The 24,983-nt window shown below is 37.8% G+C and overlaps 1 protein-coding gene across 1 annotated transcript in view; it reads left to right on the forward strand.

Moving 5' to 3' along the window:
• The window catches only part of DNAI3 (dynein axonemal intermediate chain 3), a gene marked incomplete at its 5' end in the record, with an annotated part of 103,377 nt that overhangs the window by 55,759 nt on the left and 22,635 nt on the right, over nucleotides 1-24,983 (forward strand). The window contains 4 exons of the mRNA XM_082612150.1: nucleotides 836-909; nucleotides 5,610-5,757; nucleotides 7,128-7,215; nucleotides 21,670-21,827. Coding sequence (XP_082468276.1) covers nucleotides 836-909; nucleotides 5,610-5,757; nucleotides 7,128-7,215; nucleotides 21,670-21,827 — 468 coding nt within the window. The remainder of the gene's footprint in view (nucleotides 1-835; nucleotides 910-5,609; nucleotides 5,758-7,127; nucleotides 7,216-21,669; nucleotides 21,828-24,983) is intronic.

A 24,983-nucleotide genomic window follows, 5' to 3' on the forward strand; every position in this document is an offset into this window, starting at 1 on the left:
GCTCCCGTGATGCCGACAGGCCTTACCACTGCTGCACCTGTATTCTTCCTTCCACCCCTACTTTTACTGTTTATCTGCTGCTGGAACGCCCACCTTTGTTTGACCTTTTGCTCATCAATCCTACCAAGTAGGTAGGGTATTGGGGAAAGTCATGTTTCGCTATTGATTTGAGAGTAGCAGCTTCATAGGTTGCCACAAAACCTTCCACCTCCTTTGAGAGCTAGCTGGTTGGAATCTTGGACCTTCTAGGACTCTAAGGAGCCACTAACGCTCCTTGGACTCCTCTGTTTGCTAGCAGAGTTGTGCCACTAATTACTAAAAGAATGCAGGCACCCCAGCATTCACTGCATGCTGTAGGTATCTAATTTAACACCAAGTCTCTTTTCTATTGATTTTACCTGCTTAACAATCTCATAAAAGCTCCCATGTTCAGCTCCACAATTAATAGTGAAAAACAGAGTGCCTACATTTCTAATAATAATGGTAATGAAATTATGATACATCATCTATATATTAAAAAACAATGATTTATGACTACATAGGTAAATGTTCAAAGTATATTAACTGAAAGATCTTAGGATGGAAATTTATATGCATACTAACTAAAAGTAATTTTAAAATGTAAAAATGTTTCTGTGAAAAAAAAGGCTGGAAAATATGTATAGGAGAATTATATTTGATTTTGAAGCTTTCCAGTTTCCAAATTCTGTTTGTGTTGTTCTTTTCATAAAAATTAAAGCAAAGGAGAAAAAAATTTTTAGCTTAAAAAGCTTTGAGAAAAAAGCCATTACTGTCCTAGGTACACAGAACTTACTTCCAGCATTTTTAAAAATAGATTAACAGATTGGGATCTGTCTTTGAAAATCGAAGTGGAATATCCTGTCAACTTGTCACTTGTTCGGCAGACTGGTATGTCTTATTTTAATCATTACCTAATATGTTTTCAAACAATATATTCTTTTTTTAGATGCTTATAAAATCATTGTCCTCTTCTGTTCCTTAAATAATCTTTGTTGTAACAATTAAACCTAATATAACTAAAGGACAGAATGTTAGATTGTTGCTGGTTTTAAAAAAATATTTTTGTGGATAAGAATATGTTGTAAAAAGAAGAATTAACTAAGTTTCATGGTTGGTAATGTTGTATAACATTATCCATAGTTATTCAGTTTCCTCATATTCACATATTTGTAAATTTTTAATATGTGTTGTTTACATTCAATTTTATCTCACAATTATGAAGATGACAACGTTTAATTGGGAAAGTTTCTTTTAAAAAGTGGAAGAGTTTTACATTTTTTATTGCATATTTATTACAAGTGTTTTTATAAGTAATTCAGTAACTATGTTGAAGAATGTTTATTTATTTATTTATTTATTTTTCTTTTTGCGGTATGCGGGCCTCTCACTGTTGTGGCCTCTCCCGTTGCGGAGCACAGGCTCCGGATGCGCAGGCCCAGCGGCCATGGCTCACGGGCCCAGCCGCTCCGCGGCATATGGGATCCTCCCAGACCGGGGCACGAACCCGTATCCCCTGCATCGGCAGGCGGACTCTCAACCACTGCGCCACCAGGGAAGCCCAAGAATGTTTATTTTTAAAAATTGTATCCCCCAATTTATAGAACTGAAAATTCAGAGTGAAGTAGGACATAAGAAGAGCAATACTATTATCTAGCATCCAAATACTGACAAAACTTTACCACTCCAAGTAGCTTTGACCCCAACAGATATCATGACACCGTAAGTTTTAGACACTGATTGCAGCAGAAGCAGCTGTGGAGTGGCAGGTGAAGGCATAAGTAACATTAGCAGCAGCCATGGGCGGGGGTTGGGGAGACATGGTTAATCCTGTGGGCACGTATTAGGTAAGGTTCTGCGAGTGCAAGCAACAGAAATTAACTATAGTTAACTTAAGGGGATAAAATAAATTTATTGGAAGTTTATGCCAGTACTGTACTACGTGCTTTAGCAGGTTAACTATTTTTATATTCTCAACCCTGAAAAATACGTATGGACAGAGGAAATGAGGCTTTGAAGGCAAATACATTGTCACCTATAGCTCACTGTATACCTAGTGAATGGCCAGAATGAATGGCCAGCCCCTACCATCTGAATGGATCGGTTCCAACAATTGTGTCACTGTTCAAGATTCAGAGTGACAGAAGAGAATCTGATTGGCTTCTGTTACATCATGAACTCACGCCTTTGACCAGGGAAGGGATGGCAGAGCACCTTGAATGACAGTTCCAACCTGACTGCATGCAATGGGGAAGGGGCAGTGCTCAAAAAACCAATTAGAAGGCTCTTGCTAAAAAAGGAGGGGGGAATTGCTGCCCAGGCAAAAACAACACATAGCGCCTACAGGGTCATATGAAATATTATGCAACAATTAAGATTGTATTATTATTTCATGGAAAGATGCTTATGGTATAGTGTTGATTATAAACAACAGAATGGAAAGCTATACTATTCTTCAGTGGCCTTGGAGAACATTTAGAGGCTCTGAACAGACTTAAAATATTACATGTTATATGTTGAAGATACAGGTCCTTGATTGTTGTTTATAATGATGGCCCTTGAATTTGGAAATATTCTGAAATATTCTGGAAATAGTTCCTTCAAAAATTGTTAAAGTAAAAAGAAAAATTTATGCATTTAGAAAGCCCAATTTTTAGCTATCCAGAAAATTCATCAGTTCTAGTCTTTATACTTTAGCCATACTAAGGGTCTTATAATACAGAATAAGATAAAATAGTGTTCTGCTAATTAAGGATGTGTGATTGATTGATGCAGAAATTTCAACTGAAGCTATCTGTATTTAGCAAAACCATTTTACAAATAATGCAAATTAATGCTGTAAATGAGATTCAAGAAGAGCTATGTAATTTGGAAAAACAGGTTTAAACCAACTATAATTAGATTTTAAAACATTTTATTATGTCATCTGTGGTATTCTACCAATGATTTATGTTTTGACCATTAATATGATTAATATTTTTATTAATTTTATTTATCCATTATTAAATGAATAAATAATAACTAATTCACATAAAAGAATAAAAGTTTTGTTAGTCTCAAGTTACCATCTGTTTATCTAAATACTTTAACTTACACATCTAAATTATTTAATAACATCTTAAAGTTATTAATCTGTTTACTCATAACCTAAGTGATAGAAATTATGGAACTAATGTGGCATATTCTTTGCTGTTCTTATTATGTTTTCACATAATTACTACAAAGACATTATATACTGAAGTACTGAACAAGTATGATTATAAATTTTTATCAAGTTTATTGTGTTTAAAAAAACACTCAAGATATACATTATCTCATTTGATTTTTTATTTTATTTAATTTATTAAATAATTAATTTATTTTTTGTGGTACGTGGGCCTCTCACTGTTGTGTCCTCTCCCGTTGCGGAGCACAGGCTCCGGACATGCAGGCTCAGCGGCCACGGCTCACGGGCCCAGCCGCTCCATGGCATGTGGGATCCTCCTGGACCGGGGCATGAACCCGTGTCCCCTGCATCGACAGGAGGACTCTCAACCACTGCACCACCAGGGAAGCCCTCATTTGATTTTCGTAATCAACCTGTGAGGAAGGAGAAATAAGAGGAGAAATGACACTTACTGTATGCCTACTATGTACAAAGCACATTAAATCCAACTCTGTGTATGTGTTTTATATATATATATACACACACACACACACATAAAACATATATAGACTCTTGTATGACACTAAAACAAGCAATAAAAGAAAAAAAGATAAATTGAACTTCATCAAATTCAAAAGTTGATAATGCTTTTGAAGCACTATCAAGAAATTTAAAAGACAACACATACAATGGGAGAAAATATTTGCAAATCATATATCTGATAGGAGATTTCTATTAAGAATATATAAAGAACTCTTACAACTCAACAATAAAAAGACAAGTAATCTAATTTAAAAATGAGCAAAGATTATCAATAGACATTTCTTAAAAAAAGATAGGCAAATGTCCAATAAGCACAAGAAAAGATGCTCAGAATCATTAGCTGTCAAATCAAAACCACAATGACACAAAATAGCCAAAACAGTCTTGACAGAAAAGAACAAAGTTGGAAGACTCACACTACTTAATCTCTAAACTTTCCACACAGTTACAGTTGTAGAGACACATGTACTGAGAATGGCTTAAGGATAGACATATAGATCAATGGAATAGAATTGAGAGTCCAGAAATAAACCCATATATCTGTGGTCAATTGATTTTCAATAAGGGTACCAAGACAATTTAATGGAGAAAGAATAGTCTTTTCAATGAATGGTGTTAGGACAAATGGGTATTCACCTGCAAAATAATTACCTCACACTCTATACAAAAATTAATTGAAAATGAAATAAAGACCTAAATATAAGAGCTAAAACTGTAAAACTTTTAGAAGAAAACATAGGCAAACATAAATGTAAATGTTTATGACCTTGGATTAGGTACTGATTTCCTCGATATTACCCCAAAAACACAAGGAAATGCAAATCAGAATCACTTTTGATGAGATACAACTTCACACCCACTAGGATAGCTAAAGTTTAAAAAAGACAAAAAATAGTAAATGTTGATGAGAATGTAGAGAAATTGGAATCCTCAAGACAAAAAAAATAGTACATTTGGTGAGGGTGTAGAGAAATTGGAATCCTCAAAAATGATCCAGTTGCTTTGGAAAACAATCTAGCAGTTCCTCAAAAGATTGAATATAGGTATTACCATATAACCCAGCGATTCCACTCCTAAATATATATCCAAGAGAAATGAAAACCTATATCCACACAAACTTACCAACAAGTGTTCATAACAGCATTATTCATAATAGCAAAAAGGGGAAATAACCCAAATTTATTCATTCATCAGTCCATCAAATGAGGAATGAGTAAATAAAGTGTAATATAGTCCATACAATGGAATATTATTTGACAATAAAAAGTAATGATGTATTGATATATACTACATCATGAATGACCTTTGAAAACATGCTAAATGAAAGAAGCCAGTCACAAAAGACCACATACTATATGATTCCATTTATATGAAATGTCCGGAATAGACAAATCTGTAGAGACATGAAGTAGGTTAGTGGTTGCCCAGGGCTAGTCAGAGGGATTGAGGGAAATGGGGACTGACTGGTAATATGTACACGTTTTTTTCTGGGAGGTGATGAAAATCTTCTAAAATCGATTGTGGTAATGCCTTGCACAACTTAATGAATGTATTAAAACCCACTGAATTGAGTACTTTAAATGGGTGAATTTTGTGATATATGGGTTGTATTTCGATAAAACTGTTAGGTTTTAAAAAAAGATTTTGTCAATCTCCAAACTCAGCTCTCATGTATGATAATATTAGTCTCAATACTAGCAAAGTCATTAAATAACCCTATAAATGGTATAATTCCCCAAAATATTCAATGCAAAACAGTCCTATTTCATAAAAATCTTAAATTCAGAGATATCAAATATAGCCATGATCACATTGGTAATGTGTAGCAGCAAGAATGGTAGTCCTGAGGTTACATCTCTTCTTTGTACTCAGTTAAAAAATAAACTGTAAACTTTTTTTAAAGCACAATATGCTTTTGGGATATCAGACCTCAGAAAGCCTTAACCCCTCAACCACCAACAGAGAAAAAGAAAGAAGAAAGTATTGAAGTTCCTTTTGATGTACCATCCACTTTTTTGCATCTAAATCTCTCCTGGAAACCTCTTTCTAAGGTAAGTAACATGGCATTTAGTCCATTTTATTTGCTTATATACACTATATGGTTTATACGCATAGACATACATACATATACACACACTATAAAAGTAGAACAGCTCAGATTAACACAGGACATTACAATCCATGTATTCATTCAACCAATCAGTTCTTCGGTGAGAGTTATTATAAGGTCTGCCTAGGTCAAGGCAGAAATCACAGTTATTGTGAACTCAAGATTGATATTTGTTCATGTATAAGCAAGCCACAACTTACCAATGGTTTGTGTAATAATTATCCATTTGCATAGCAGGTGCTTAAAAATTGGTAGGCTCTTAGGTTAGCCTGGGAAAGCTAATTTTACCCCTCCTGTAGCCAAAATTCTACATATTTTGCATATCAGTAGTAGAATTGTATTGTAATACCTATGACCAAATAAAACTGAAAGTAATTGAAAGAGAAATTATTTGTAGTTATCTTCAGTGGCAGAGCTTGAAGAAAAGTAGTTTTAATTTAAGAAAGATAAGGCTGTGGATGGGAAATATGTGAAAATATGAATGAACTTCTGACATTGATGGCTCTTTTTCTTTGGAATGTTTAATTCTAATTCCAAACTTAATATTTTTCTTTTCCTCTGATTTACAAGTATCACTAGAATTACATTATCATGTATTTGCTCCCAGTGGAAGAGAGAGCACAGAGGGGTGAGAATATTCCTGAAGTAACTAGGATTAGAAATTAAATAGAGAGGATTAGAAATTTTCTAGGGTAGGATTTACTGAGCTGTAGATAGTTTTAAAAGAAACAAGCAAACAAAAATTCACCTGAGAATAATTGTATAGCATGTGGACAAACATCTTGTTGGAGAAAAGTGAGGAGGGAGACATAAGGGGAAAATGTTAAGTGTGACAGTTTCCCATTCTGGAGCAGACTCAGGACCATCCTGGAACTCAGGGGCATGTGTGTCCCTGAAGGGGCTTGACAGTTCCAGGGGAATACAAGGTCCCTGCACAACTTTTTGGAGCTTTGTTTAACTAAAAGATTTAGGGAACAGGGGAATAGGCCGTTATTTTATATTAAAACCAACAATGAGATTTTATGGAATAGAAGACAAAACATTTTCAGAAATTTAACAACACATGAGACTTTTGGATTTGGAAATGAGCCCCCAGACAAGCTCCCCTCAGTAGCCTGGTTTTAGAAACTGTGGTTTAGGTGCCTGCCATTGGGGAAAAGCAACCAGAATCTGAGGGAGAATGGAGAAGGGAGAAGGAGAGGGAAGTAGGGACATAGAGATCCGGGGGCAGAAGGGAAAAGCAAGAATAAACCAGCCATGGATAATTTAAGGATATATAGAAATAATCTTTCTTGTATGTTCTCTTAAAAGATAAGGCTGTCTAAAGGTGAAACAACTTTAGACCACTGCCCAACCAAGTTAAGCCTGAGTGAAGACAGTCTTCTTTACAGAGCACAAGGTAACTGCCTTTGCTTATTAAAAAAGGCATTTAATGAAGTTCAGGTGTTAAGTAGTTCCTTATGTCTAAGGTGAGTACTTGCTAGGATAGTCTAATTAAAAAAAAAAAAATATATATATATATATATATATACAGAAAAGCAAACCCTCCAATGTGGAACTTTACAAAGGCTGTAATCGCTATAGCCAACACACTAAAACTGCCTATACACACCAAAAGACTTGACAGAACTCAATTCAATTCAGTTTCACAGTTATTGAGCACATTCGTATATTTTTGAAAATTCATTACACTAAAAAAATTAACGAAGCTCACTTAATGAATATGTATGTGGTCAAGAATAATTCTACAGAATGAAATGCATCTCAAGTCTAGTAAACTTAAGTTATGAGGTGCTCAGAAACAAATTACCATTCTCATTCAGAATAGAATAGAAAAATTAATATTTATACAGCACCATGAGAAAACTGAGGAAAGAAAGAACAACTGACTTTTTTTTTTTTTTTTTTGGCTGCGTTGGGTCTTTGTTGCTGCACGCAGGCTTTCTTTAGTTGCAACGAGCAGGGGCTACTCTTCATTGCACTGCACGGGCTTCTCATTGCCATGGCTTCTCTTGTTGCGGAACACAGGCTCTAAGAGGACAGGCTTCAGTAATTGCGGCTCACGGGCTCTAAAGCGCAGGCTCAGTAGTTGTGGCACACGGGCTTAGCTGCTCTGTGGCATGTGGGATCTTCCCGGACCAGGACTCAAACCCGTGTCCCTTACATTGGCAGGCTGATTCTTAACCACTGTGCCACCAGGGAAGCCCATTGACTTTTAAATATATCTCAACCTATACACCTTTGTTGAAGTAACTGAAGGGTATGCATATGAGCTGTCAAAACTGTTCGAATAAAGTTGTGGATTAATATCCCTCCTGGAGAGCAATGCATAATGAAAATGTACGAGAATCACTAGCAATTGAAGTATTTTCCAAACATTTGCCTTTTCAAAAGGATTTACATTTATAAATTGTTCAATGTTCAGTTAAATAATAGGACATCTAAGAAAAACATATTATATAACTAATACCCAGCTTGGGCAAAATTCACTTTGAAGCTGTGTGTTTCATAGATACAACCCAAGACCTCATGCTAAAAAAAATGGAATCACTGAATTTTTATAGACATTTTCAAAGCAATATTAAAACATTCCATGTGTTTTATGTATTCTGACCCCCTTCATCCTAGAGGGTGAGTAAGGAGAGTTCCCTCCTTCTCCTACTCCTCCTCTTGTATTTGATTATTGGTTACCATGTATTGAATTCCAACCAAGGGTCAAGTAGTGCTCTAATATTGCACATGCTTTTATTCATTTAACATATTTATGAAGTGTTTATTTTATGCTAGGCACTGGGGGGTGCAATGGTGAGTAAAATAGACGTTGGTAATCAGAACAGTCCTGCAAGCTGGGAATTTTCGTTATCAATTTGTAATCAAGGAAATCAAGACTGTAACTTGTAAAAAGTTATCAATGTCCTTTTTTAACCTAATGAAAAAAGGGGATCATGAGGGTGTCAGTGCTTTTATCCAATTTATAGTAAGGATACCATTAAATCTTTTAAAGTGTGGGGGGTTTTCCTTACTTTTAACAACTTTATTGAGGTGTAATCGCCATACCATAAAATGCACATGTTAAAATGTTCAATTTGATATGTTCTTACATATTAAAAACCCATGAATTCATCACTATAATCAAGATAATGAACATAGCCATCACTCCCAAAAGTTAACTCTTATAGGGATTCCCTTTGCAGTCCCTTCCTCCAGGACCTCCCCAACCTCCACCCTCAAGCCACCACTGATTCTGTCGCTATATAACAGTTTGCATTTGCTAGAACTTTATGTAAATCACACAATTACACTTTTTTGTCTGTCTTTCTTTCAATCAACTAATTATTTTGGGATTCATCCGTGTTGTTGTGTGTATCAATAGTTTATTCCTTTTTATTCCAGAGTAGTATTTCATTGTATGGATATACCACAGATGTTTATCCGTTCCTCTGTTGATGGACATTTGGGTTGTTTTCAGTTTAGGGCTATTATAAGTAAAGCTTCTGTGAGCATTCATATACAAGCCTAGTATGGACATATGCTTTCATTTGTCTTGGGTAAATACCTAGGAAAGGACTGATTAGATCATATGGCAGGTGTATGTTTAACTTTTTTTTTTTAATTTTATTTTATTTTTTTGCTTTATAACAAATTTAATCAGTTATACATATACATATGTTTCCATATCCCCTCCCTTTTGCGTCTCCCTCCCACCCTCCCTATCCCACCCCTCCAGGCGGTCACAAAGTACCGAGCTGATCTCCCTGTGCTATGCGGCTGCTTCCCACTAGCTATCTACCTCACGTTTGGTAGTGTATATATGTCCATGCCGCTCTTTCACTTTGTCACAGCTTACCCTTCCCCCTCCCCATATCCTCAAGTCCATTCTCTAGTAGGTCTGTGTCTTTATTCTTGTCTTACCCCTATGTTCTTCATGACATTTTTTTTTCTTAAATTCCATATATATGTGTTAGCATACAGTATTTGTCTTTCTCTTTCTGACTTACTTCACTCTGTATGACAGACTCTAGGTCTATCCACCTCATTACAAATAGCTCAATTTCATTTCTTTTTATGGCTGAGTAATATTCCATTGTATATATGTGCCACATCTTCTTTATCCATTCATCCGATGATGGACACTTAGGTTGTTTCCATCTCCGGGCTATTGTAAATAGGGCTGCTATGAACATTTTGGTACATGTCACTTTTTGAATTATGGTTTTCTCAGGGTATATGCCCAGTAGTGGGATTGCTGGGTCATATGGTAGTTCTATTTGTAGTTTTTTAAGGAACCTCCATACCGTTCTCCATAGCGGCTGTACCAATTCACATTCCCACCAGCAGTGCAAGAGTGTTCCCTTTTTTCCACACCCTCTCCAGCATTTATTGTTTCTAGCTTTTTTGATGATGGCCATTCTGACTGGTGTGAGATGATATCTCATTGTAGTTTTGATTTGCATTTCTCTAATGAGTAAAGATGTTGAGCATCCTTTCATGTGTTTGTTGGCAGTCTGTATATCTTCTGTGGAGAAATGTCTATTTAGGTCTTCTGCCCATTTTTGGATTGGGTTGTTTATTTTTTTGTTATTGAGCTGCATGAGCTGCTTATAAATTTTGGAGATTAATCCTTTGTCAGTTGCTTCATTTGCAAATATTTTCTCCCATTCTGAGGGTTGTCTTTTGGTCTTGTTTATGGTTTCCTTTGCTGTGCAAAAGCTTTGAAGTTTCATTAGGTCCCATGTGTTTATTTTTGTCTTTATTTCCATTTCTCTAGGAGGTGGGTCAAAAAGGATCTTGCTGTGATTTATGTCATAGAGTGTTCTGCCTATGTTTTCCTCTAAGAGTTTGATAGTGTCTGGCCTTACATTTAGGTCTTTAATCCATTTTGAGCTTATTTTTGTGTATGGTGTTAGGGAGTGATCTAATCTCATACTTTTACATGTCCCTATCCAGTTTTCCCAGCACCACTTATTGAAGAGACTGTCCTTTCTCCACTGTACATTCCTGCCTCCTTTATCAAAGATAAGGTGACCATATGTCTGTGGGTTTAACTCTGGGCTTTCTATCCTGTTCCATTGATCTATCTTTCTGTTTTTGTGCCAGTACCATACTGTCTTGATTACTGTAGCTTTGTAGTATAGTCTGAAGTCAGGGAGCCTGATTCCTCCAGCTCCATTTTTCGCTCTCAAGATTGCTTTGGCTATTCGGGGTCTTTTGTGTTTCCATACAAATTGTGAAATTTTTTGTTCTAGTTCTGTGAAAAATGCCAGTGGTAGTTTGATAGGGATTGCATTGAACCTGTAGATTGCTTTGGGTAGTAGAGTCATTTTCACAATGTTGATTCTTCCAATCCAAGAACATGGTACATCTCTCCATCTATTTGTATCATCTTTAATTTCTTTCATCAGTGTCTTATAATTTTCTGCATACAGGTCTTTTGTCTCCTTAGGTAGGTTTATTCCTAGATATTTTATTCTTTTTGTTGCAATGGTAAATGGGAGTGTTTCCTTGATTTCACTCTCAGATTTTTCATCATCAGTATATAGGAATGCCAGAGATTTCTGTGCATTAATTTTGTATCCTGCAACTTTACCAAATTCATTAACTCTAGTAGTTTTCTGGTAGCATCTTTAGGATTCTCTATGTATAGTATCATGTCATCTGCAAACAGTGACAGCTTTACTTCTTCTTTTCCAATTTGGATTCCTTTTATTTCCTTTTCTTCTCTGATTGCTGTGGCTAAAACTTCCAAAACTAGGTTGAATAAGAGTGGTGAAAGTGGGCAACCTTGTCTTGTTCCTGATCTTAGTGGAAATGGTTTCAGTTTTTCACCATTGAGGACGATGCTGGCTGTGGGTTTGTCATATATGGCCTTTATTATGTTGAGGAAAGTTCCCTCTATGCCTACTTTCTGCAGGGTTTTTATCATAAATGGGTGTTGAATTTTGTCGAAAGCTTTCTCTGCATCTATTGAGATGATCATATGGTTTTTCTCCTTCAGTTTGTTAATATGGTGTATCACGTTGATTGATTTGCGTATATTGAAGAATCCTTGCATTCCTGGAATAAACCCCACTTGATCATGGTGTATGATCCTTGTAATGTGCTGTTGGATTCTGTTTGCTAGTATTTTGTTGAGGATTTTTGCATCTATGTTCATCAGTGATATTGGCCTGTAGTTTTCTTTCTTTGTGACATCCTTGCCTGGTTTTGGTATCAAGGTGATGGTGGCCTCGTAGAATGAGTTTGGGAGTGTTCCTCCCTCTGCTATATTTTGGAAGAGTTTCAGAAGGATAGGTGTTAGCTCTTCTCTAAATGCTTGATAGAATTCGCCTGTGAAGCCATCTGGTCCTGGGCTTTTGTTTGTTGGAAGATTTTTTATCACAGTTTCAATTTCAGTGCTTGTGATTGGTCTGTTCATATTTTCTATTTCTTCCTGATTCAGTCTTGGCAGGTTGTGCATTTCTAAGAATTTGTCCATTTCTTCCAGGTTGTCTATTTTATTGGCATAGAGTTGCTTATAGTAATCTCTCATGATCTTTTGTATTTCTGTAGTGTCAGTTGTTACTTCTCCTTTTTCATTTCTAATTCTATTGATTTGAGTCTTCTCCCTTTTTTTCTTGATGAGTCTGGCTAATGGTTTATCAATTTTGTTTATCTTCTCAAAGAACCAGCTTTTAGTTTTATTGATCTTTGCTATCGTTTCCTTCATTTCTTTTTCATTTATTTCTGATCTGATTTTTATGATTTCTTTCCTTCTGCTAACTTTGGGATGTTTTTGTTCTTCTTTCTCTAATTGCTTTAGGTGCAAGGTTAGGTTGTTTATTCGAGATGTTTCCTGTTTCTTAAGGTGGGATTGTATTGCTATAAACTTCCCTCTTAGAACTGCTTTTGCTGCATCCCATAGGTTTTGGGTCGTCGTGTCTCCATTGTCATTTGTTTCTAGGTATTTTTTAATTTCCTCTTTGATTTCTTCAGTGATCACTTCGTTATTAAGTAGTGTATTGTTTAGCCTCCATGTGTTTGTATTTTTTACAGCTCTTTTCCTGTAATTGATATCTAGTCTCATAGCATTGTGGTCGGAAAAGATACTTGATACAATTTCAATTTTCTTAAATTTACCAAGGCTTGATTTGTGACCCAAGATATGATCTATCCTGGAGAATGTTCCATGAGCACTTGAGAAAAATGTGTATTCTGTTGTTTTTGGATGGAATGTCCTATAAATATCAATTAAGTCCATCTTGTTTAATGTATCATTTAAAGCTTGTGTTTCCTTATTTATTTTCATTTTGGATGATCTGTCCATTGGTGAAAGTGGGGTGTTAAAGTCCCCTACTATGAGTGTGTTACTGTCGATTTCTCCTTTTATGGCTGTTAGTATTTGCCTTATGTATTGAGGTGCTCCTATGTTTGGTGCATAAATATTTACAATTGTTATATCTTCTTCTTGGATCGATCCCTTGATCATTATGTAGTGTCCTTCTTTGTCTCTTCTAGTAGTCCTTATTTTAAAGTCTATTTTGTCTGATATGAGAATTGCTACTCCAGCTTTCTTTTGGTTTCCATTTGCATGGAATATCTTTTTCCATCCCCTTACTTTCAGTCTGTATGTGTCTCTAGGTCTGAAGTGGGTCTCTTGTAGACAGCATATATATGGGTCTTGTTTTTGTATCCATTCAGCCACTCTGTGTCTTTTGGTGGGAGCATTTAGTCCATTTACATTTAAGGTAATTATCGATATGTATGTTCCTATTCCCATTTTCTTAATTGTTTTGGGTTCATTATTGTAGGTCTTTTACTTCTGTTGTGTTTCTTGCCTAGAGAAGTTCCTTTAGCATTTGTTGTAAAGCTGGTTTGGTGGTGCTGAACTCTCTCAGCTTTTGCTTGTCTGTAAACGTTTTAATTTCCCCATCAAATCTGAATGAGATCCTTGCTGGGTAGAGTAATCTTGGTTGCAGGTTTTTCTCCTTCATCACTTTAAGTATGTCCTGCCACTCCCTTCTGGCTTGTAGAGTTTCTGCTGAGAGATCAGCTGTTATCCTGATGGGGATTCCCTTGTGTGTTATTTGTTGTTTTTGCCTTGCTGCTTTTAATATGATTTCTTTGTGTTTAATTTTTGACAGTTTGATTAATATGTGTCTTGGCGTATTTCTCCTTGGATTTATTCTGTATGGGGCTCTCTGTGCCTCCTGGACTTGATTAACCATTTCCTTTCCCATATTAGGGAAGTTTTCAACTATAATCTCTTCAAATATTTTCTCAGTCCCTTTCTTTTTCTCTTCTTCTTCTGGAACCCCTATAATTCGAATGTTTGTGCGTTTAATGTTGTCCCAGAGGTCTCTGAGACTGTCCTCTGTTCTTTTCATTCTTTTTTCTTTATTTTGCTCTGCAGCAGTTATTTCCACTATTTTATCTTCCACCTCACTTATCCGTTCTTCTGCCTCAGTTATTCTGCTATTGATCCCATCTAGAGTATTTTTTATTTCATGTATTGTGTTTTTAATCGATGCTTGATTCATCTTTAGTTCTTCTAGGTCCTTGTTAACTGTTTCTTGCATTTTGTCTATTCTATTTCCAAGATTTTGGATCTGGGAAATAGAATCTTGGATCATCTTTACCATCATTATTCTGAATTCTTTTTCAGGTAGACTGCCTATTTCCTCTTCATTTGTTAGGTCTGGTGGGTTTTTATCTTGCTCCTTCTCCTGCTGTGTGTTTTTCTGTCTTCTCATTTTGCTTATGTTACTGTGTTTGGGGTCTCCTTTTTGCAGGCTGCAGGTTCGTAGTTCCAGTTGTTTTTGGTGTCTGTCCCCAGTGGCTAATGTTGGTTTAGTGGGTTGTGTAGGCTTCCTGGTGGAGGGGACTAGTGCCTGTGTTCTGGTGGATGAGGCTGGATCTTGTCTTTCTGGTGGGCAGGTCCACGTCTGGTGGTGTGTTTTGGGGTGTCTGTGGACTTTTTATGATTTTAGGCCACCTCTCTGCTAATGGGTGGCGTTGTGTTCCTGTCTTGCTAGTTGTTTGGCTTAGGGTGTCCAGCACTGTAGCCTGCTGGTCGTTGAGTGAAGCTGGGTGCTGGTGTTGAGATGGAGATCTCTGGAAGATTTTCGCCGTTTGATATTATGTGGAGCTGGGAGGTCTCTTGTGGACCAGTGTCCTGAAGTTGGCTCTCCCACCTCAGAGGCACAGCACTGACTCCGGGCTCCTCAATTTGGAATGATGTGTTGTCTATTCATGTATTCCCCAGATGCAGGGTACATCAAGTTGATTGTGGAGCTTTAATCCGCTGCTTCTGAGGCTGCTGGGAGAGGTTTCCCTTTCTCTTCTTTGTTCTCACAGCTCCTAGGTCTCAGCTTTGGATTTGGCCCCGCCTCTGCGTGTAGGTCGCCGGAGGGCGTCTGTTCTTCGCTCAGATAGGACAGGGTTAAAGGAGCAGCCTCTTCGGGGACTCTGGCTCACTCCGGCCGGGAGGGAGGGAGGGGCACGGAGTGCGGGTGGAGCCTGCAGCGGCAGAGGTCGGCGTGACGTTGCACCAGCCTGAGGCGCGCCGTGCGTTCTCCCAGGGAAGCCGCCCCTGGATCCCGGGACCCCGGCAGTGGCGGGCTGCACAGGCTCCCGGAAGGGCGGTGTGGGCAGTGACCTGTGCTCGCACACAGGCTTCTTGGCGGCGGCAGCAGCAGCCCCAGCGTCCCACGCCTGTCACTGGGCTCCGCGCTTTCAGTCGCGACTCGCGCCTGTCCGTGGAGCCCCTTTAAGCAGCGCTCTTAATCCCCTCTCCTCGCGCACCAGGAAACCAAGAGGGAAGAAAAAGTCTCTTGCCTCTTCGGCAGCTCCAGAGTTTTCCCGGACTCCCTCCCGGCTAGCTGTGGCACATTAGCCCCCTTCAGGCTGAGTTCTCGCCACCAGCCCCAGTCCTCTCCCTGCGCTCTGACCGAAGCCCGAGCCTCAGCTTCCAGCGCTGCGTGCCCCGGCGGGCGAGCAGACAAGCCTCTCGGGCTGGTGAGTGCCGCTCGGCACCGATCCTCTGTGTGCGGATCTCTCCGCTTTGCCCTACCCAGGTATGTGGGGAGTTTCTTGCCTTTTGGGAGGTCTGGGGTCTTCTGCCAGCGTTCAGTAGGTGTTCTGTAGGAGTTGTTCCACGTGTAGCTGTATTTCTGGTGTATCCGTGGGGAGGAAGGTGATCTCCGCGTCTTACTCTTCCGCCATCTTACCCGGAAGTCCATGTTTAACTTTTTAAAGAAACTGTCAGTGTTTTCCAAAGTGGTTGTACCATTTTACATTCCCCTGGCAGTATATGAGAGTTCCTATTTTTCCACATCCTTGCAAGCAATTGGTGTGACTAGTACTTTTAATTTAACTATTCTAAAATGTGTGTACTGGGACTTCCCTGGCGATCCAGTGGGTAAGACTCCATGCTTCCACTGCAGGGGGCACAGTTTCAATCCCTGCTCGGGGAATTAAGATCCTGTTTGCCGTGTGGCATAGCCAAATAAATAAATAAATAAATAAATAAAATGTGTGTACTGATTATCTTATTTGTGTTTACCTAATGGCTAAAGATGTTGAACATATTTTCATGTATTTGTTTGCCACCTGTATATCTTCCTTGGTGAAGTGTCCAAATCTTTTGTCTATTTTTTACTTGTGTTGTTTGTTTTATTATTATTATGTCTTAAGAGTTCTTAATATAATCTGCATACTAGTTCTTTATCAAACATACGATTTGCAAATATTTTCTCCCAGTCTGTGATTTACACTCTTTTAAGTTGTTGTGTTATTCTCTTAACATTTCCTTTGAAATGTTAGATCCATAAAAATCAGCGCCCGTGTAAGTAGTCACTTTAAGAAGTTCTATACTTGCTCTTTTTTTTAATACCTTTATTGGAGTATAATTTCTTTACAATGGTGTGTTAGTTTCTGCTTTATAACAAAGTGAATCAGCTATACATATACATGTATCCCCATATCTCCTCTCTCTTGCGTCTCCCTCCCATCCTCTCTATCCCACCCCTCTAGGTGGTCACAAAGCCCCAAGCTGATCTCCCTGTGCTATGCAGCTGCTTCCCACTAGCTATCTATTTTACATTTGGTAGTGTATATATGTCCATGCCACTCTCTCACTTCGTCCGAGCTTACCCTTCCCCCTCCACGTTTCCTCAACTCCATTCTCTATGTCTGCATCTTTATTCCTGCCCCTAGGTTCTTCAGAACCTTTTTTAAAATTCCATATATACGTGTTAGCATATGGTATTTGTTTTTCTCTTTCTGACTTACTTCACTCTGTATGACAGACTCTAGGTACATCCACCTCACTACAAATAACTCAATTTCGTTTCTTTTTATGGCTGAGTAATATTCCATTGTATATATGTGCCACATCTTCTTTATCCATTCATCTGTTGATGGACACTTAGGTTGCTTCCATGTCCTGGCTATTGCAAATAGAGCTTCAGTGAATATTGTGGTACGTGTCTCTTTTTGAATTATGGTTTTCTCAGGGTATATGCCCAGTGCCGGGATTGCTGAGTCATATGGTAGTTCTATTTTTAGTTTTCTAAGGAAACTCCATACTGTTCTCCATAGTGGCTGTATCAATTTACATTCCCACCAACAGTGCAAGAGGGTTCCCTTTCCTCCACACCCTCTCCAGCGTTTATTGCTTCTAGATTTTTTTTTTCTCTTTTTTTTTTTTTTCTTTTTGCGGTATGCGGGCCTCTCACTGTTGTGGCCTCTCCCGCTGCGGAGCACAGGCTCCGGACGCGCAGGCTCAGCGGCCATGGCTCACGGGCCCAGCCTCTCCGCGGCATGTGGGATCCTCCCAGACCGGGGCACGAACCCGTATCCCCTGCATCGGCAGGCGGACTCTCAACCACTGCGCCACCAGGGAGGCCCCTAGATTTTTTGATGATGGCCATTCTGACCGGTGTGAGGTGATACCTCATTGCAGTTTTGATTTTCATTTCTCTAATGATCACTGATGTTGAGCATCCTTTCACATGTTTGTTGGCAATCTGTATATCTTCTTTTGAGAAAGGTCTATTTAGATCTTCTTCCCATTTTTGGATTGGGTTGTTTGTTTTTTTGATATTGAGCTGCATGAGCTGCTTGTATATTTTGGAGATTAGTCCTTTGTCAGTTGCTTCATTTACAAATATTTTCTCCCATTCTGAGGGTTGTCTTTTTGTCTAGTTTATGTTTTCCTTTGCTGTGCAAAGACTTTTAAGTTTCATTAGGTCCCATTTGTTTATTTTTGTTTTTATTTCCATTCCTCTAGGAGGTGGGTCAAAAAGAATCTTGCTGTGATTTATGTCATAGAGTGTTCTGCTTAGGTTTTCCTCTAAGAGTTTGATAGTGTCTGGCCTTACATTTAGTTCTTTAATCCATTTTGAGTTTATTTTTGTGTATGGTGTTAGGGAGTGTTCTAATTTCATTCTTTTACATGTAGCTGTCCAGTTTTCCCAGCACCACTTATTGAAGAGGCTGTCTTTTTTCCATTATATATTCTTGCTTCCTTTATCAAAAATAAGGTGACCATATGTGCATGTTTTTATCACTGGGCTTTCTATCCTGTAACACTGATCTATATTTCTGTTTTTGTGCCAGTACCATACTGTCTTGATTACTGTAGCTTTGTTGTGTAGTCAGAAGTCCAGGAGCCTAATTCCTCCAGCTCCATTTTTCTTTCTCAAGACTGCTTTGGCTATTCGGGGTCTTTTGTGTTTCCATACAAACCTTTGCTCTAAATGGTTCTGGAATGCCTCTTTGGGAATTTTCTTCAAAGCCTCCATTATATTCTTCTAAGCAATGTGTCAGAATACTTTAGGATGTGGATTCTGGAGTCTGGGTTTAAATCAGAAAGCCACAATTTATTATTTGAACAGATCGAATAGCTTTATCTCTCTGTGCCTTACTTTTTTTCCCCCCACCTGTTTGAAAAGGGAGAGATGAAGACAAGTGGAGTAAATAATAAAGGTAACTACCTCTTAGAGTGTTGTGAAGATAAAATGAGTTAATACATGTAAAGCTCTAAGAACAGCCCATCATCAACTCACAATAAATGTTAGCTACCATATGTGAACCCTTGGGCAAGCAACTGCATCTCTCTGAGGCTCAGTTTACTCACCAGGGAGGAGGATTAATGCTTTACCGCCTCAGGAGTTATTGTGAGAACTGAATGAAATGGTTTAGCCCACACAGTTTAGTGTCTGACATGTAGTAAGCACTCAGTAAATGTTTGCTGCTATTATTATTACTATCCCTGGTGATGGAAAATCCATGACCCATGAGGATGACATTGAATTGAATAAATATCCAAGTTATTCCGGTCAAGTCTGAGTAAATGCAGTTGATGATAACATTTCTCTCTGGCTTCATCCTCTTTGACCATCACATTAAACTCTATCAACTAAGCCCCTTTTCTTGGAGCTCCCACTTTGGCTTTTGTGATTTTCCTGATCCTCCTTCAGTTTCTTTCCTCTCTCCTGGCTCTGTTTCACCTTACTGCCCTCTCATCATGAATATACCTCAAACTCAAACTTCAGCTGTGTGCTTTCCTTGTTACACACTCTCCCTTTGGTAACACAGTGTATTCTCTCACATCTGCTGAGAATCCTTAAGTCTCACCTCTCACCATCTCTTGGGATTGAACCCAACCTAATCCTACAACATCAGTGTGTCTGGAACAGAACCCATAACGTGAGTCATCCCTGCCTCTCTCCCGAGGCCGCCATGCCCAGTCTCTCACACAGGGTAATTAAGTCTTTGTTTATAATGCATTGAACATTCGCCTTTTCCTTTTTGTTATCAGTAGTGACCCCTGGATCAGGCTCTTGGCTCCCCTTGTTAGACCAGAAGGTTCCAAAACTTTCTATCTTGCACCCCCTCAAGAAACATTTTTGAGCACATATCCCCAGTGAACATGTATTTATTTACAAATTATACACATGTTCTACTCTACTAATATATTTATGTACATGATTTTAAAAAGAGAAAAACAGACATAAAAATGAGAGTGAAGAATTTGAAATAAATAGTTTAATGATTTTAATTTTATGTATTAAATGGGTATGAAATGCCTTTTTGCTCTTGCTAAATGTATTATGAATAATATCTTTTAGTAAGAACAATGTGATTGAATGTGCCTAGTTATTTCTTGAAATGTTGATGATACTTCATAATACAGCTATTTAAAGCTTCCATGTTTGGCTTTCTTTGGTACTTGTTTTTAATGTCTTACCCAATATGAAAGGGACTGCTCAAAACGTGTAGATCCCAAACAAAGGAAGTGTTGGTTGACTGTAGCTACTAAATCATGATGATTATCTTTTACTTTTGTCTGGACTTACTTTCAAAAGTTTTTTGAAATGCAATATGTATTTTTAGTATAGCTGAAGTTTTCTTCTATTTTTGTTTTCATGTATATGTTTGTTAGTTGATTTTCCCATGATTGATACAACCCAGAGGATGCATTAAGGAGGTGTGATGAGTAAAGTATTGTGAGCTTATATTTTTTTATGATCTTTCCCAGAAATTTAATATCACATTTAAAAAAAAATAAGTGATTTGGGAAAATGCCCCAGACATATCTTTAAGAGAATAGAAAAGCAGGATAAAAAGCTAGAATACTCACTTAAAAAAATAGTCTATATATATTCACCAAAAAGTAATAGAGGGAAAAATATACCAATATTTTAATAGTGGTTACCTCTGGGAAACATGATAATGAAGGATTTTTGTTATTTTATTCATGCTTTTCTCTCTTTTCCAAAGCTTCAAATAACATTTATTAATTTCAGATCTCAACAAATAGCATTTATTAATTTTAGATCTCAACAAATAACATTTATTAATTTTAGATAACAAAAGTATCTGACTGACACCAGATACTTTTAAAAAGAAAGAAGTTCCAGATAACATTTGAGTTTCAGACCCCAGATTAGCTGTGCTCTTACTGTTTGCATGGATAGCTGTAATATATAGCACAATCATTGATGTTTGTAAATAATAAACCTGAACTAATCAGCAAACATTAAATTGTGTTCCGTACGCTGTGTTTATAACAAACAAGTAACACATTTTAGATGGATTTATTTTTTAGAAGTTAAAAAGTTTTGGTACTGGGCTTCCCTGGTGGCGCAGTGGTTGACAGTCCGCCTGCCAATGCAGGGGACGCAGGTTCGTGTCCCAGTCCGGGAAGATCCCACATGCCGCAGAGCGGCTGGGCCCGTGAGCCATGGCCCCTGAGCCTGCGCGTCCGGAGGCTGTGCTCCACAACAGGAGAGGCCACAATAGTGAGAGGCCCGCGTACAGCAAAAAAAAAAAAAAAAAAAAAAAAAAGTTTTGGTACTTGAAAGGCTAACCTTGAATTATTTGAAAAATTGCTATATGATGCCAACTGAATAAAAATGCCGTGAGTTTCTCATTAGAGAATATCAAGGGTGTTAACAAGTCAAGAGAAATACCAATGACTTATTGAGAAAATCAACGGTGTTATTTAACCCAGAGGATGTATTTTGTGTCCAATATACTGTAAATAATTCTGAAATGATGTAAATGATGTAGAAGTGGTTTTCAAACTGTGCCATGGAAACTTCTAGAGCCCCTGAAAAGTGGGCAGAGGAATCTTCCCTTTCCCACCCATGAAACACTTCAACCAGAGCAGTGCAGCTTTGATCAGTTTTACAGGCAGGGGAGTCCGCACAAACTTTGGTTTGAAAAAGGCATTCTACTGCTAAATTAGAAGTCTAAAAACGCTTGGACTTATGCCCACCACACTGGGGAGGAAATGGGGCGGATATGTGTCACAAAGGACAGAGAATACAAACTAATTATATTTTAGAAGATCTTTCAGTGTAAATATGTGTTTCTTCTATCCATACACCTCCAAAAGACAAAAACGCCCAAAGCAAAACAATGAAGGCAGGAGAAATGAACCCATACCAGAATCTGGAAAGTGGGTTGGGCAATCATCTCAAGCCAATAGATGACTTCTGCACCAAGTTCTTTGTGGGAACAGAGGTGAGTTGGAACTACCTGCTTCTAAATTACATTGAAATATGTGATTATGACCTCTACAGTATGTTTGCCTTTTGAGAACTTAGAATATTTTTTGTAGTCTTCTATCTTTTGGCTTACAATATTTATACTGTTTTCATACTTTTATACGCTTGCTTGCATTTAAAAGTTTTAACCTCAGTGCCTCATAGCTTCATATATGAGATGTTCCTGAACAAAAGTGGAAGTCTATAAAATTAGGTATGACTCTTTTTACTAACAATTTTTTGATCAGCCTGCAAATATTTATCAAACACCTAGACCGTACGGAAGAAACCATGCGAAGTGTTAGAGATTTACTAAGAAAATATATTGCTTTGTTCGGCCAGAACAATCTAGTAGGAAACAGAGTGAAAAACTCACTTGATTCAAAAGATAAATAACAACTGAACCTAACAATAATGACAAAATATGCATAAACATGAAATTTACCATCTTAACCATTTTTTGGCTGCATAATCCATAAGTTTTCTTTCTTATTTTTTTTAACATCTTTATTGTAGTATAATTGCTTTACATAGTTGTGTTAGTTGCTGCTATATAACAGAGTGAATCAACTATACGTATACATATATCCCCTCCCTATTGCATCTCCCTCCCACCCTCCCTATCCCACCTTTTTAGGTGGACACAAAGCACCAAGCTGATCTCCCTGTCCTATGCAGCTGCTTCCCACTATCTATCTAGTTTACATTTGGTACTGTATATATGCCCATGCCACTCTCTCACTTCGTCCGAGCTTGCCCTTCCCCCTCCCTGTGTCCACAACTCCTTTCTCTACTTCTGCATCTTTATGACTGTCCTACCCCTAGGTTCTTCAGAACCTTTTTATTTTTTTTTGAGATTGCATATATATGTGTTACCATACGGTATTTGTTTTTCACTTACTTCACTGTGTATGACAGTCTCTAGGTCTATCCACCTCACTACAAATAACTCAATTTCGTTTCTTTTTATGGCTGAGTAATATTCCATTGTATATATGTGCCACATCTTCTTTATCCATTCATCTGTTGATGGACACTTAGGTTGCTTCCATGTCCTGGCTATTGCAAATAGAGCTTCAGTGAATATTGTGGTACGTGTCTCTTTTTGAATTATGGTTTTCTCAGGGTATATGCCCAGTGCCGGGATTGCTGAGTCATATGGTAGTTCTATTTTTAGTTTTCTAAGGAAACTCCATACTGTTCTCCATAGTGGCTGTATCAATTTACATTCCCACCAACAGTGCAAGAGGGTTCCCTTTCCTCCACACCCTCTCCAGCGTTTATTGCTTCTAGATTTTTTGATGATGGCCATTCTGACCGGTGTGAGGTGATACCTCATTGCAGTTTTGATTTGCATTTCTCTAATGATCACTGATGTTGAGCATCCTTTCACATGTTTGTTGGCAATCTGTATATCTTCTTTTGAGAAAGGTCTATTTAGATCTTCTTCCCATTTTTGGATTGGGTTGTTTGTTTTTTTGATATTGAGCTGCATGAGCTGCTTGTATATTTTGGAGATTAGTCCTTTGTCAGTTGCTTCATTTACAAATATTTTCTCCCATTCTGAGGGTTGTCTTTTGGTCTTGTTTATGGTTTCCTTTGCTGTGCAAAAGCTTTTAAGTTTCATTAGGTCCCATGTGTTTATTTTTGTCTTTATTTCCATTTCTCTAGGAGGTGGGTCAAAAAGGATCTTGCTGTGATTTATGTCATAGAGTGTTCTGCCTATGTTTTCCTCTAAGAGTTTGATAGTGTCTGGCCTTACATTTAGTTCTTTAGTCCATTTTGAGTTTATTTTTGTGTATGGTGTTAGGGAGTGTTCTAAATTCATTCTTTTACATGTAGCTGTCCTGTTTTCCCAGCACCACTTATTGAAGAGGCTGGCTTTTCTCCATTGTATACTCCTGCCTCCTTTATCAAAGATAACGTGACCATATGTGCGTGGTTTTATCTCTGGGTTTTCTATCCGGTTCCATTGACCTATATATCTGTTTTTGTGTGAGTACCATACTGTCCTGATTACTATAGCTCTGTAGTGTAGTCTGAAGTCAGGGAGCCTGATTCCTCCAGCTCGGTTTTTCTTTCTCGAGATTGCTTTGGCTATTCAGGGTCTTTTGTGTTTCTACACAAATTGTGAAAATTTTTGTTCTAGTTCTGTGAAAAATGCCATTGGTAGTTTGATAGGGATTGCACTGAATGTGTAGATTGCATTGGGTAGTATAGTCATTTTCACAATGTTGATTCTTCAAATCCAAGAACGTGCTATATCTCTCCATCTGTTTGTATCACCTTTAATTTCTTTCATCAGTGTCATAGTTTTCTGCATTCAGGTCTTTTGTCTCCATAGGTAGGTTTATTCTTAGTATTTATTCATTTTGTTGCAGTGGTAAATGGGAGTGTTTCCTTAATTTCTCTTTCAGATTTTTCATCATTAGGATATAAGAATGCCAGAGATTTCTGTGCATTAATTTTGTATCCTGCTACTTTACCAAATTCACTGATTAGGTCTAGTAGTTTTCTGGTAGCATCTTTAGGATTCTCTATGTATAGTATGATGTCATCTGCAAACAGTGACAGTTTTACTTCTCCTTTTCCTATTTGGATTCCTTTTATTTCTTTTTCTTCTCTGATTGCTGCGGCTAAAACTTCCAAAACTATGTTGAATAATAGTGGTGAGAGTGGGCAACCTTGTCTTACTCCTGATCTTAGTGGAAATGATTTCAGCTTTTCACCATTGAGAACGATGTTGGCAGTGGGTTTGTCATATATGGCCTTTATTATGTTGAGGTAGGTTCCCTCTATGCCTACTTTCTGGAGGGTCTTTATCATAAATGGGTGTTGAATTCTATTGAAAGCTTTTCCTGCATCTATTGAGATGATCATATGGTTTTTCTCCTTCCATTTGTTAATATGGGTTATCACATTGATTGATTTGCACATACTGAAGAATTCTTGTGTTCCTGGGATAAACCCCACTTGATCATGGTGTATGATCCTTTTAATGTGCTGTTGGATTCTGTTTGCTAGTATTTTGTTGAGGATTTTTGCATCTACGTTCATCAGTGATATTGGCCTGTAGTTTTCTTTTTTGGTGACATCTTTGTCTGGTTTTGGTATCAGGGTGATTGTGGCCTCA

The sequence above is a fragment of the Mesoplodon mirus genome, assembly GCF_964341445.2.
Source record: "Mesoplodon mirus genome assembly, chromosome: 3".
NCBI lineage: Eukaryota > Metazoa > Chordata > Mammalia > Artiodactyla > Ziphiidae > Mesoplodon > Mesoplodon mirus.